The 16,226-nt window shown below is 39.5% G+C and overlaps 1 protein-coding gene across 1 annotated transcript in view; it reads left to right on the top strand.

The window, feature by feature from the left end:
* The window catches only part of alphaSnap (Alpha-soluble NSF attachment protein), a 34,244-nt gene extending 21,954 nt beyond the window's left edge, over positions 1–12,290 (top strand). Inside the window, exons 4-6 of the mRNA XM_080278857.1 lie at positions 3,172–3,330; positions 3,941–4,114; positions 7,487–12,290. Coding sequence (XP_080134983.1) covers positions 3,172–3,330; positions 3,941–4,114; positions 7,487–7,633 — 480 coding nt within the window. The 3' untranslated portion in view covers positions 7,634–12,290. The remainder of the gene's footprint in view (positions 1–3,171; positions 3,331–3,940; positions 4,115–7,486) is intronic.
* The last annotated feature ends 3,936 nt before the right edge of the window (positions 12,291–16,226 follow it).

Raw genomic sequence — 16,226 nt, 5'->3', positions numbered from 1 at the left:
TTCACATTTCCAGTGCTCCTGCATGTTGAGGGCCTCCCAGGATGTGGATCACTCCCGACAGACATTCGGTCCTTTTTTAAGTGATTGTACCACTCCTTTATTTGCGTTATCACCATGGCTTCACTCCCAGTAACTTGCAGGATCTTCTTGATTCTGTAGTTTCAACTTGGTTATCACCTAGCTTTTGGCAGAATTTGATGCAGTAACATTGTTTGACTTTTAGGTCATCTTGACGAGCATGGGAACTTGACAAGCTCAAGGAACATGACCGTGAATACAGGCCGACTGACAGCAACAGGTTCACTCATGGTGGCTGGCATTAATCACACATGTACACAAAGGTCCTGCACTGCGCTATACAAAACCCCACCCCTATCCTCCAACTCGTTGGTGAGAAAAAAAAATGGTTGTATACTTTCTGAACAGACCTTGTGTCGTACACTGGACCTGTAGGATGGCCCGATAGAAGCAGTTGCTTGTCTTTAATTGATGGGTCTGCTGGCCAAACAGACTGAGGCAAAGCAGCAACTTTCCAAATGTTTTCATTAACAAGAAAGTACTCTTTTTAAAGGTTAGTGAAGGCTGTACGTAACTACTACAGTTTGCAGAGTCTCTCCTAAGTTGAGTAAGATGCAGGTATACCCCAGTTTAACGATGCAATTGGTTAAGTATAAACCCATCGGTAGGTGAGGTATCATATATCAGGGTAGATGTAACATGTAAAGTATAGGGATGCACTTTTTAGCCTTGGGTTTCCCCCCCAACCAAGTCCTAAACCCACCCAAATGAGTCCAAAAACAAGTTTCTAGCTCACCTAAATGCCCCGATAGCTTGAAAATAAGCTGAACTAAGCCTAAAAGCAGTTTATAACTCAATCTGAAAATCATCAATATAAGTCTGGAAAAACTCAAACTTAGTACACTGTACCCTAAAACGACAAAGTTCACCCCACCCGTGAGTAAAACACATTAATCTAAAAACAGTTTATAAATCAACCTAAACACAAAATTTAAGTCTAAAATACTCGTATCACTCTCATCCTAAATGTCAGGACCAAATTGCCTAGCCCCGGGCTTTTATGCTCCTCATGGGGCAACATAGAATTTGATGATGGATGGATGAATATTCATATCATCAAAGTTAGTAAAAAAAAAATCTATACCCATTGTTAAACCAGGGTTTGGCCTTAGTTAGGCAGGGTATGGTAGTACAGTATTTCTACCCCCATTGCTAAGCTGGGGTATCGCACCTAGGGGTATTGTATCTTGGCTTAATTGAAGATATTAGAAATAAAACTAAAGGACTTCACCATAGTAAAGGGTCTAATAGGTGCTGTATTATTTGTGAAGAAATTTATCAAGACATAGTAGAGAAAATCTTTCTGCAGTTTTGTTTGGAAGTGTGGGCTGGCTGCTTCACGTGCCCTTCAGCTCATGCAGTATAACTCATTGTCCAAAAGTGGTTGTTACCAGCTGCGATACTGAAGCTGGTATTGTTTTCAGTTTGTCCAACTATCTGTGTGTCTTTTGGCACAATAACATAGCAGCTGCTCAAGATATCATCACATAATTTTACAGGTGTGTAGTAGGGGAAAAAATCAATCACAGTTTCGAAATTGGTGAAAGTAGGTCCAGGTCTGTGTGTCTGTTACCACAATAACTTTGCAACTGCTCAAGATATCATCACAAAGTTTTACAGGTATGTAGTAGGGATGAAAATCTCCTACGAGTTCGAAATTGGTGAGAATAGGCTAAGATCAAGGTCATAGTCCGAGCCACGCTAGATATTTATTGGCTTGTGGTTGGTGTGATTCCCCCTCTTGGGGGGGGGGGCCTTTATTAATAAATATTCTTTTGGTATCATGTGATGAGATATTTCAATTTTAAAGTGTTACATCATTATTTTGCAATTTACATCATTGGCAATTCATTCTCTTTGGTTTTTGGTTTAGACTGTAATGGTAGTTCCTTCAGCACAAGAATGTGGTGGCATCCATCATCCACTCACTTGATGTAGTGCTGCCTATTTCTTCCTTCACCTTTAGCATTCTTTTTCAGTGTCTGCCCTCCTCTCTTCCTATTTCTCCCATCTTTCCTATCACTTTCTACTACTCTTCTTTCCATTTCAGGTGGCTTAACATTGAGTGACAAGCCTAATGGTGTACTGTAAGCCAGGAAACCATTAACAACACTGGGTGGTAACCATATACTGTAACCAACCCATACATGTTCCCTACATGTCAGCAAATGGGTTGGCGGAGAGTTGGTGCCCCTTCCAGTAAAACGGCTAACTCACAGTCAGATGGTCACCCCTTACGGGATAATGGTGTCTGGCTATAGATAGATAGATAGATAGACGAGATTATTAGTCCCCTTCTGGTGAAACCAGTCGGGGACTATACTGTAGGTTTAAGCAGTTCTGTCAGTCCGTCAGTCTGTCTGCAATTTCATGTCTGCTCTGTAACTTCCACATGCATGGACAGATATTGACACAACTTCATACAATTGTTCCCCATACCATGATGGTGTGTCACATGCAACAACTGGCCATCTACTCCCAAGGTCACACCTGGTGTTCAAACAGGGTCAGTTATCATACACAGCCTTACCTACATTTGTGTCTTCTTTGTAGCTTCCACATGCATGGACAGATTTTGGTATAACTTCATACAATTGTTTTCCATGCCATGATGTTGTGTCGCGCGGAACAACCAGCCATCAGCTCCCATGGTCAGTTGCATATGTATGGTTATCATCTGGTAGGGAACTTGCATGGTAATACTGAGTGCACTTGTTGTTATTTTGTTTTTGCTGTCGCCAGATGATTATATTCAGCTTTGTTTAAACTTTTCAGTAATCCCTTCGCTACTAAACATCTGTAATCTGTGAAAAAAGTTTGTAGGTAGCAGAGATGAAATATAAAATGTCCCCACACTGATGGAATTAATGTTCATTATACTAGTTTGTTTGTCATAACTGGATAACACAAACTGCAACCCAAAGATAGTCAACTCTACCTGCACAGTATTGCAGCCCCTTGCATCACAGCACATTCATGTCACTCTTACGGCACAGACAGATCTTCATCGTAGCATCAGTAAAAAAGTTAATAGGAGCCTCCAACTGAAGTAGAATTTTAATTAGAAACTTCAGTTTTATTTTTATTTTTCAGGTTGCTGACATGGAGAAAGCCATCCAACATTTTGAACAAGCTTCTGATTACTTCCGTGGTGAGGAAAACAACTCCTCAGCAAACAAGTGCATGCTGAAGGTGGCCATGTATGCAGCTCAGATGGAGAACTATGAAAAAGCCATACAGATTTATGAACAGGTGTGTATTTTGTGTACAGTATATTCTCATTGTCATAGTGTCCAATGGTGCCTGGTGGTTGCATGAGAAGGGTGTCCTGTTGCAATGATGGACTAGCCATGCACATAGGCTTGATCCCAAAGAGGTGGCTGGAGGTTTATCAATTATGTGATACCTTCAAGAGAAGTAGGCTGGCCATACAACTGTAAATATACTGGAATTCAGTAGCCTAGCCTTGGGCCTCTACACCTCAAAGGGTTAGTACAGTTCAGGATTGGTAGTTACCATTCACATGGTTTCCAAATACAGTACACTGTAATTTTTGTACTTCATGAATCATCATCATCATCCAGTTCATTATTTTACACTTTCCATTGTAATTTCTTTGACACTTATGGGAAGCATTATTGTTGATTGCTTTCAGGTTCAGCTGAACAGTTTTTGTTTATGTGGCATGACTATAACTTAGATCGGACCATTGTAAGCTTTAAACCACCAGGCATTCACATAAATTTAGGTTAGGATAGTGATGATCAAGATAATCTGTACAGGCTATCAGTTCCACAGTGAACAGAAAGTAGATTGTGATGTTTATACACCTTTTTATTTTAATCTTTTTAATAAATAACAGGTTGCCACAAGCTCCCTGGAAAGCTCATTACTGAAGTACAGTGCCAAAGAGTACATGTTCCGTGCAGCACTATGTCACCTGTGTGTGGACTTGACCAATGCAAGGATTGCTGTTGAGAAGTATGAGGAAATGTATCCAGCCTTTCAAGATTCCAGGGAGTGCAAGCTGCTCAAGGTAATCAGTATATATGTATACATTGATCATCAGTACATTTATCCCCTTCATCATAGTGATGCCTTTCTTAGTTTTTATTATCTTTGGAGGATTTTATTCATTATACATAAAGGAAACTTTCAGAATTGGAGATAACTTTCCTGAAATTAACAAAATAATCAGGAAATAGCAAGAAACTAAAAGAGGCATTCAGTTCAAGGAAAAACTTTTCTTTTACTGCATATCTTAGGTACATAGCTACAGTAAACCCTCACTGTGTGTGGTTAATGTATCAGGGAATTTATCCATGCAAATCGGATGGTAAGTGGTGGCAACCACCATCACCTCACTTGATATCGTGCTGCCTGCTTCTTCCTTCACCTTAGTCATTTATTCTGCCCTTCTCTCTTCCTGTTTCTTGTTTTCCTCCTGTCACTGTTTATTACCCTTCTTTCCACTTCAGGTGGCTCCACACTGAGTGAGAAGCCTTATGGTAAAATGCTGGTTTGTAACCACAAAGCCAGAGAATGGGGTGGTGTGGAGCCGATGTGGTGCCCCTGCTAACTGGGCAGAGCACTTCAAGTGTGGTGTTCATCCAGGAACCAAACCTCCACAATTTTCCCCGCATCACAAGGTGCTGTCATCTGCAAGGGGACATAGGTTCAGTGCACAGGACTGTTCTGCAAGGGCAATTGCTTGCCTGCAGTTGATGATGTGCTTGGCCAGACAGACTAAAATTGATCAGCAACAACAACCATGTAAATCGAACTGCTCAGATTGTGCCATTGAAACCCATGTTAGATGGCTAATTGGTATGGTGAAATCTCCAAATTTTCCCATAGTCACTTCATTGGCCCTCCCGAAAATTTTTTACCTCCTCCTGATTGTACTTAACATTTTTTGTAGTACATATACATCCTCTAGGATGTCACTGGGTATATATATAAGGGGTAATTAGAGTGTAAAAAGTAAATAAGTGATGATCAGTTACCACAATAGGGGACGGAGTGATGTTTGGGTGTCAGGAAAGAAGGGTATCCAAGGCTGAGGGGCTAGAATAGGGAAATCAGCTGTGCCTCTAAACCCTGTAGTGCCAAGACTAGGCTTGGAACCCCTCAAAGTTGCTCCTCCAGTCATAATCACTGGCAAGCTATGGGGAGTCAGACCTTGTGAAGGCCAGGAAGATTGAGATGGCGGCACAGGCATCAGGACCAGGGCTGGGGCAAGGTAGGTCATGATAAGGGTTTGAGATGACTCATTGTTTTTCCCATAAGATAAGGTCAGTTTCACTTTAGAGGAACTGCAGCTTATCTGTGTTGTGCACCACTATTTATTGGGGCGTCCTTGAGCTAATCAGCAATTTCCAGAACCTGTCAAAGCTGCTGACAAGTGGGCCCCTCGTTGTGCAGTGGCATGGTCTGGCCTGAAGTGCCTGGCACTCCTCCTCAACCTCTTTGATGATGATGTCAATCACCATTTTGGAAGCAGTGTTGATAATGATGAAGAATGTCATCATGAGTGATGGCAGCAATACCCTCTTCCAGCACTTGCTGGGCCACCTTTATTGCTTGGAATAATGCATGTGTGATCAGTATTGCCAACATAGCTAGGTAAACATGTGGTAGCAGCTTCTGCCACCCTCGCACTTTGTGCAAACATTGTCCCGGGCAGCAGTTTTTTGTACAGGTATTAAGTTCCCTCCAAAATTGTTATGATGTTGTTGCTTGATGGTTTACAGCCAGAGGTACAGTATTAGAAAGTCAGCCTGAAGGCCACAGATGGGGAGATGACTTGGAGGTTCTACACACACACACACACACACACACACACACACACACACACACACACACACACACACACACACACACACACACACACACACACACACACACACACACACACACACACACACACACACACACACACACACACACACACACACACACACACACACACACACACACACACACACACACACACACACACACACACACACACACACACACACACACACACACACACACACACACACACACACACACACACACACACACACACACACACACACACACACACACACACACACACACACACACACACACACACACACACACACACACACACACACACACACACACACACACACACACACACACACACACACACACACACACACACACACACACACACACACACACACACACACACACACACACACACACACACACACACACACACACACACACACACACACACACACACACACACACACACACACACACACACACACACACACACACACACACACACACACACACACACACACACACACACACACACACACACACACACACACACACACACACACACACACACACACACACACACACACACACACACACACACACACACACACACACACACACACACACACACACACACACACACACACACACACACACACACACACACACACACACACACACACACACACACACACACACACACACACACACACACACACACACACACACACACACACACACACACACACACACACACACACACACACACACACACACTTTGTTTAATGCAAATTAGTCCTGCATAAATTGAGGGTCTGTTATATTTCAGTCTATAATCTGTTTGTTACATCACATAATTATATGAAGTGTTGCTTATTGAGTACCTTGAAGATATTCAGGAAGCTTGGAACAGTGTACATACAGAGGAAGAAGATGCTTTATTATTTTGAAAAGTTTTACCTACATATGAAAATATTTATTGGGATGGTACAAGAGTTGTAGCACTACTTTAGCCTGCTGTAGGTATCAATATAGATAGCACTGTGGAATCAAGACATTCAGTTCATCATATTCTGGGGCAGTGGGTTGGTGTGCACCATCCACTCACTTGATGCAGAGTTGCCTTCTTGTGAATGTACACTGAATGACAAAGTAAATGATTTCTTGTTGCTCAGAAAACCATTTATTGCATTGGATGGTAACCACATAGCCAGATAGATTCCTGGTTGTCTGTGGTGTTAATGCACTCCAGTTAGATTTGGTTGGGATTCATTATTCATATCACTCGGGGATGGTTAACTAGTCACCATCGCCTTAAATGTTAGGACCAGGTAGCCAAGCCCTGGGCCCTTATGCTCTTTTGGGGACTGTAAAGAATTGGATGATAGACAGATGAGGGCTTAAATGAGGTATATCTCACTTCACTGGGTATGCTGTGGATTGTTTTCTCATTTTCATACCTTCTCTTTCATTTTTTTTGGATCATAATTCACCCCATCTTTACTTGGGAAGAAGGGTTAGGCTATTGATGACATTTTTTTTTAATTACTAGTACCGTACGTGTATCAGAGATGTGTGTTAATTACAGTCGTTGATGAATCATCTGGAAGAGCAGAATGTGGATGGTTTTACCGACACAGTGAAAGACTATGATTCAATCTCCCGGCTGGACCAGTGGTACACAACCATGCTGCTCCGGATCAAGAAATCTATTAATCCAGAGGACATTTGTTAAGCCACTCTGCAAAGCTCAACTTGCAGGACCTACAGGTATTGGTATGGAAGTAAGATTCTGCTGCTGAGTGGGCAAGACTATGTTAGTGATCAAAATAGTCTGCTCAGAGATTGCATTTTGTCAATACAGGTCAAAATGCTGAATGTAAGATTGTAAATGATATGGTGAAGACTGACTGACAGTTGTTGAATGTGAATATAAACCAGATCTTGGTCATCACATTCATGATTTGCTTCAACATTACAATGTTGTTTATTCATAATGCTATATTTGTTCATTGGGTATGAAGTGAATATCAAATCTGACCAACTAGTTACAATGCTAACTGTCTTCGGTTGTTGCTCTAGTTGTCATGCATAGATAAGATCACATACAGAATGAAGCTTTATCAGTCAAGTATGTATGAGTATATAATGCTATTTTGGTGAATTTTATTTATTTGTATACCATAATCTTGTTTACCCTGTCCTTCTTTTCAATACAAAATTAGTGTTGTTTAGCTTTAATATTTTATATATTTGAATTTTTAGTTTTAAATATAATTTCATGTGTCATGGCTCTAATTCAGGAATTTTTCAGTGGAACTCCTTTGAAATTAATTGACTATATCCCATGGAAGGAGGCATCCAGTAATGCTATGAACCAGAAGTGTTCAGTGATTTAGCAAATTTGGTTTAGTTGGAGAGATATCATGCCCTATTAGGGTAACACACATTATTTAATATGTATAGTAATGCTAATTTGTATATCTTCAATAGGAATCATTTAAGAATGCCAGTATCATGTTATACATTAGTACAGTTTCTTGATATTGGTTTTCTGTGAGTAAATAACCACGTATACAAATTTGTCACAATGATTTAAAAAAAAAAAATCTGTGGCCCTTTGAATATGAATAAATGGGGATGAAGGTTGGTAGTTTATTTGTGTTATGTGAAATGTCATCACTGTATATGGTCATATGATGAAGTATGATTTTATAATTTTATAATGTACATACAGGCAGACGCTGGTTTAATGATGGGATGCGTTGACTAAAAACCCATCACTAGGCAGGGTATCACATCTAGGGGCTGATTAACATGTAAAGTATAGGAATGTGTTTTTGAACTTTGGAATTCCCTCTCAACAAAGTCATAAACCCACCCAGATGTGCCCAAAAACAAGTTTATAGGCAGTCTAACTAGCCTAAGAGCTGTAAAAGAAGCTAAGCTAAAACCAGTGCCCATCTCACTTTTACCCAGTCAAGGTCACTGGAGAATGAGATCACCGACTCGTATTCAAACTCGGTAGAGAAGAAAGAGAAGTTGCATTGTATTCAGTCCCAACACCAGATGGTCTCGGGACAATTAAATAAACGTCTGTTATGCATAATAATGTATGATGGAGAATCATCCAAGGTACGAATTGTTGTGACGGGGAATCATCGATGTTTGACGGGGAATCCGATGATGTTGAGGGGTAGCCTTTTCAGTGGCCCCTCTTTATGTCGTTTTAGTTACTATTCTGGTTGCTTAGCTCCTTTATTTTCTTCTCTCTTGTTTTCCAACATCTATATAGAAACTCCTTTGCATTTTCGAAGCTTTTTCCCTTGTACAGCCCGTATGTAAACACATGATTTACTGATGTCACAGTTTTCATCGGTGCATTAAATATTTACTCTTTAAAGCGTTCATAATTATTAATATTTATGTAAAATTATTATGTATTCCATGATAGGTTAGATGTTCAGTGGTCAAACATGAAATATTCTTTGTTGAGTCGCCTAGTTGTCCACAATGTTTTGTACCTTGTCTGATGGGTGAGAATCTGTACCCCAGATGACTGGTTCTCCCCACCTATGGCTAAGACACATTAATCTAAGTCTAAAAACAGTTTATAAATCAACCTAAATACAAAACTTAAGTCTAAAATGTCATCAAAATCAGTTAAAAAAAAAAAAAAAACGAAACTCATCCTTATACCGGGATCTGGCCATCGTTAGGTGGGTTATGGTGATATTTTTGCCCCCATTGTTAAGCTGGGGTATCTCTTATTGGGGTGTAGCATGTCAGGGTTTGCCTGTACAGTGTCTTTGGTGTTTTACTGCCTCTGCTTCAAACACATCATTCTGTGATGTGTTGTATTTAATTGGGATGCAAATAAAAGGCCAGTCAGAACAACTGATTAATTTATTTTACAAGTACAGTAAAAGCTTGACATAACGAACACGGGATAAAACGGAAGCTTGAGAAAACGGAAGAACTTTTTTCCGTAAGGTACTTTCAACATACCGGAAGTTTTCATTTCTGTCGCGAGTCGTTAGGTTTCCGTAATGGAAACAAGCCAGTTTGTCCATGGCTGTGGAAAAATCGCGATGCACAAGTCATATCCCCCCCATTTGGAGGTGAGTTTTTTACTGGTTTATTTATTATTATGCCACATCAGGGATGAGAGGCTGATCATTCACGTCTTAAATGTCAGGACCAAATTGCCTAGCCCCGGGCTTCTAGGCTCCTCATGGGGCAGTGTAGAATTGGATGATGGATGGATGGATGGACTGTATTATTATTATTATTGTGGGTTCTTACTGCTCTGTGTGTATCATTATGACTAGCATAGGCAGCATGTGTGTGTGTGGCAAAAGAAGCTATTTAGTAACAACTGTGTATAGGCTTCAGGTCACGAGTTAGGGAAGAAATATCGGAAAAATTGCAAATTTCCGGGAAATTCCGTTCCATCTATGGTTTTGGAACAGAAGCTTGAAAAAGCGGAATATTTGATGAAATGGAATAGGGGTTGGCTGAATTATTCCGTTATATCGAGCTTTTACTGTATACACAAAGTGAAGTACAGGTACAAAGGGAGGGAGGTTTTCTGATACCAAAATCTTAGTTTGCAATATACATACATACATACATTTTAAAAGGCAATGTTCCATGTTTGCATGGTTCATCCTTCTTTACCAGATGACTGCTTTCCAAACCGCATGGTCACCTGCAGCATTTCAGTTGATACATGGTTTGACGGGTATTTATAAATAGAAATTAAAAGGAGATGCACATATGTGCATGTATATGTAACAGATGGTTATAACCTGTACCTTAACTCGGAGTTGCTTATGCTTAGAATGTGTAAATTAAGAGAACTGACAAGCCCTTTTGTACAATCCATTCAAAGTTACATCAGTCATTGCTTTCTGCTCCTGTTCATAATCTGGAATTGAGTAAATAATTATAGTTTCTTACAGCTGTGACATAAAGTCTAGGTTCCAGTGCAGTCTTTGCAGTCTAGTATGAGATAAAGTAATGGAGTTAATTGAGCATTTTTGTTTAATTGCTGTTTGTACACTACTGCACTGAAGTCACAAGCTGATGAAGTACTGGTATGGTCTTAGGTTAATACAAATTATTAGCTTCATCGTATGGAGGATGAAGTTAAAAGAACCCTTTTAATGATGTGAATTTTTTTTTCTTAGTTTATTCTTATTACTTCCAAACAACTATATTTGGCATAGGAAGACTTCTTGTTTTGAACAGGTTAATGAAGGCTATATCTAACTCTGCCAGTGCAAAAAGTCTTACCTAAGCTTAATGGAATGGGCTGTTTGCAGGCCAAATAAGATTTTAAAGATGTTGTCTTAGTGAAGTGAGTCATAGAAATGATTGGCTTTGCTTAATGTTTATGTTACTGTAACCTTGAGCACAATGATTTGATAAAGCATATTGTTCCTGTTGTGTTGACATGAATGGAATTCATGGTGATGTGTTACTCTGATATCAGTGTCTTTAACTCCTTCAGCCCAAGGATGTCCTGTTTGTTTTGTTCTTACCAGCTACAGCCTGGTGACTTTATTAAGCTTTGGGGAACTGTTTTATAGTGGAAGTGTTGAATGGAACTTGATTTTAACTCTGTCACTGTAGAAGGCAACCTCCAGAGTTAAAAAAAAAAATCTGGATGCATCAAGCATGAAATAATGATTACATCCTTTGGCTGGAAAGGTTAAGAACTGTGTTTTGCACAATTGTGGTAAGGTCCCAGCTCGTGTACACTTGTGAGTGATAGTATCTGCTTATCCTCTAATCTTGCATTGGTGGAGGGAAGTCATAACCAGGATTTTACTCTGAACACCTATTATCCACCCCTAAGAGGTAATTCTCAGCTTTGCCAGAGTTCACTACAACTTGTTTACCACAACACTGTTACTTGTGCAGTCTAGAAATAATCCAAACTACCAACAACGGTTCTTCATTTGGTTTGAAGCTTTGACTGTGTTTACCTTTCAGACAGGGATTAGAGTAGTGTGAGAGTAAACTATAGCTTTTGAGTATACACTAATGTACAGCATTTTGAAGGCTTTCTTTCTTAAATGGATTACTGTTGGATAAAGAATGCTTTAAAGTGAGATATAGCTAAATTGTGCCACTCTGGTTCATGAAGCTTCATTATATAAAAAGGTGGTCCACTTTTTTTTTTTTAAATTTTTTTATATTTTTTTATAAGGCCTTTGTACATGCTTACATGTACAATTAATATTGTTAATTATTTGTTCTATTGAGCTACCATTAATTATGGTAACATTATTGAAGCTATTCTTTTTATTCTGTTCTTTACAACAATAAAAAGTATAATATTTAATTGGAGATTATTATCAACTTAATGTATACTGTACAGTGATGACATGTATATTTGCAGACACTACTGTAGAGTTATTGATAAGGTTAAGTATCAGTTAAAGTTATTATATTTTTTTTAGTTCCTACACAGATAATTTCTTGTCATGCAGAATGGCAGGCCAGTTAAGATGTCAAGCACATTTGTGATGTTCATGCAGTTGTTCTGTAATGGGAGTGGTGAGACAGGAATTATAAAAAAAATTATAATTACAAAGTTTACTTATGCAACCATATTTATGGATATCCTGTTAACTGAGTGGAAAGATACACATGCAGCATCCATCTAGGGACCAAACCTCCCCATTTTTCCCAACGCCTTGCTGTGGCGAGGCACTGTCAGCTGCAAGAAAACATTGGTTTACTGCATGGGTCAGCCCTGCAGAGGCAGGCGCTTGCATGTAGTTGATGTTTCTGCTGAGGCAGACTGGGATTGATCAGCAACAATGATACACTTCAGACCTAATAACATCAAGCTTAAGCAAGGAAGCCACATTTCTTCTTTTGTTCGTCAAGGTTAGGACCAGTGTACATGGCTTCCATGATAAGGTTAGGTCTTGTTATTGTGGTTTATGCAATAACCATAAATAAGGTTGTGCAATTAGGGTTACTTTTTTTTTTTTTTTTTTTTTTTTTTTTTTTAATAAGTTCTTCACCTCTTAAACATCCTAATTCGGGACCCAAGCATTTTTTAAGACCTATTCCTGGTTTCCAAGAGTTGAATTAATACCTTAAGGCATAAGTTGTAACACCTGTAGTATCAGTAGCAAAGACAGTGGTTACTTGCTGCTGCAGTTGAATTTGTGAAATTTTCCTGTTCAGTTAAAGGCTGACAGATACCTTGGGATTGTCAAGAACATGAAGTAGCCTATGTTTTGCAGCAGTGTTTTGTAATACTACAATCTTTGCCTTTTATTTATTTATTTATTTTTATTTTTTAGAAAGAATGAACCAAAGGCTAGCAGGCTGGAAGATTGTTCCCTCCAAGAAAAAACAAGATAACAGAGAGCCAAATTCAAGATCTTACTGGGACAGAGCAGTTATAAATTATCATCACTGAAAGTTTTTGCAGGCAAAGTGAGCATACCACCATAGGTTAACACTTTCCCCTTCTTCCAACATCAAATATAGTCTCCAAAACATCTTTGCACAACTGTTCTTTGGACGAAAAATTGCATTCAATGTAATTATCACCAAACCTCACCTTTTATTTTTTTTGGCTGCCAGTGGATGTGCTTTCATATCATGTCATTTATAAAAGCTCAAACATGCTTGGATGCATCGGACTTGGTCACCTAATGGCAGCTTCCCTGTTCAGTCCCTTATCCCTGAGGTCACACTCTGTGACCTCATCCCAGGTCTTTTTCAGTCTGCCTCTTGCAACCTCGCCTTGGATGTTCACATTTCTCACCTTTTAAAATAAAAAGCACCAATGCATAACTGAAAGTGAAAAGTGCTCACTGAACACAGTATTTATTTACTGCTCAGTTGGTGCAAGTTCACACAAAAAATGAATGATATCTGGAAGTGAAGAAGGTCTTGAGAGTCAGTATAAAATTTCCAGTCATATATACATATTTCCATTTCTGAGAGAAGTCTCATAGGTGTTTAGATTTGCATAGAAAGTCCAACAGAGGTTTCTTAGGAAAAGCTTTTCATTTTATTCATGACCACCTCATTTCTTACAATTTTGGAGAGTTACTAACACTTCAGTGTCCTGACCATCCCATGAGAATACACAAAAAAATAGAGGCAAGGTAGGTGGGGTAATAATTAAGTTACAAGTGACCAAACAAAATTTCAGATATTCAAAAGACAAGAACAAGAAGGGCCTGGTAGTAGGAGAGGGTTGGAAAGGGAAGGTGTTAACTTGTGACATGAAATGAAAGGTAGTTCATTCATTCATTCATTCATTCATCCAATCCTGTGTTGTCCCATGAATGTATGAGCCTGGGGCTAGGCAAGTTGGTCCTGGCATTGAAGATGAGAGTGACCAGCCTCACTCATCCCTGAATGCAGAACATGAGCAATAAACCCCAATCACTCCTTGGATATAAACCTGCCCAGGCTCAGTCCGATTGGAGCGCCGTAATTACCCTCTAAACCACCATTATACATCATAGGACTTAAGCATGCAGTTTTATGATCTGTGCTGGCTCAAAGCTCGCACCATGATAGATACTGTATTTAAAATGGGTTCTAGCATTATATCCTTTCATATGCTAGTGTATGTTTGAACCCTTTGGGATCATACCAAGGCATGTACTGACACTGTCACACAAACATATCCCATACCAGTACTGTGCAACCCTTGGACTAGTACATGCAATCTTCACTATTGACGGCTCCTCGTAATTCATATTTTACCAGCATAAGGAATGGTTAATTCTGGCTGACACTTTCAAAGTAGATGATCTGCCCTGCTATTCACCTCATTTGGACTGTACAGATATCTGTACATTGTCTCACCTGTAATATTTATTGAGCTAGCTTAAATTTTGTGTCTGTTCCAGTTAGTTTCCTTGGGGTCCACTACTCAAACTGCAGAACACTTTGTCATGGCACTGCTCTTTAAGAGGAGTAAGTCACAACTCCCACTTGTAATGATCAGATCTACAATATTGATAATAACTGAAACCAACAAATAATAAAGACTGAGGGATGGGTGCTTACTGATGCAGATTTTTCCTGTCCTGGGCATTAGACACCTTATCCTTGAATAAAAATGGTGCACATGGCTTCCTGTTGTGTAACTCATTACTCCAGAATATTATACTTCAAAAAAAGAAAAAGAAGAAAAAAAAAAAAGAAACTGTGTTTCTAGTCCGCAGCTATTAGTTTTTAAAGGTTCACACTTCCTATTGAGGTATATTGAGAAGTTCAAAGTGTAAAGTTCCAAGAGTAATACCCAACATGAAAAGGAGGATAATTAGTCATTGCTTACTACTGTTAAATGTAATGTGACGGGATTGCATGTCTGCAATATGGCAGGACAAATCATGGCCACTTGTCTGGTTTATGAAGTTCAGTAAGTTACAAGAAATTGGGACTTGTTTACCTTTACCGTAACTGATCTTATTTAACAAATTTGATCCAGTGAATTTTCACCCATTTTCTTTAGTGTTGGCATGATGACAAAGGTATTCTCAGTGCTCTAAAGTCAAGATTCAAACTTACAAGTCTTGATGGTGACCTGTCAGTATTCTTGCATGTATGACATGATTCCAGGACTCTGTGATAAAAATGTGGGTTTTTGTTTTCACGGAAACCTTGCATAATATACAGTAGTTGTTTCTCACATAGGAAACTGCGGATAGTACTTGAGCATATGGCAGATTGACAAGCCTGTCCTATCTCTGAGCAATAAGAACTGAGAGAGCCATCTGGAACACTGGCTGAGTCAAGGAGAGAGATGCTTTCATTGTACTATGTTCATGAATTGGAGAAAACTGTTCATTGAATATGCTGATAGTGCCTGTCAGGCATAGAAGCTGATTAAGGCTCACCAGGACAGTGCTAAATTAGGATGTCTCAGTACTGTAGATATTTTGATCTGTTGATGTCATGCAGTGTTTATTTTTTTTTCCTTTACAGTAGTCCCCTCTTATCCATGGGAGATATGATCCAAGACCCCCAGTGGATACCTGAAATCCATGGATAGTACTGAACCCTATATGCACATACATTTAAAGGAAGCACTTTACGGCTTCTCTTTGGCGTATCAGAATAGGCAGCATCACTACTCTTGCGCTTTGGGGCCATTATTAAGTACAGTAAGGGTTACTTGAACACAGGCAGTACCACGACAATCAATCTGATAACTGAGACAGCTACTAAGTGACTAACAGGTGGGTAGTGTGTACAGCGTGGATATGCTGGACGACAGGATGATTCAAGTCCCAGGCGGGATGGAGTGGGACGGCACAAGATTTCAACATGCT

Source organism: Coenobita brevimanus, chromosome 75 (assembly GCF_032717465.1).
Source record: "Coenobita brevimanus isolate Jiangsu-jjx chromosome 75, ASM3271746v2, whole genome shotgun sequence".
Classification (NCBI taxonomy): domain Eukaryota; kingdom Metazoa; phylum Arthropoda; class Malacostraca; order Decapoda; family Coenobitidae; genus Coenobita; species Coenobita brevimanus.
The sequence above is the reverse complement of the archived record's forward strand: the minus strand, read 5'-3'. Positions and strand labels throughout refer to the sequence as shown.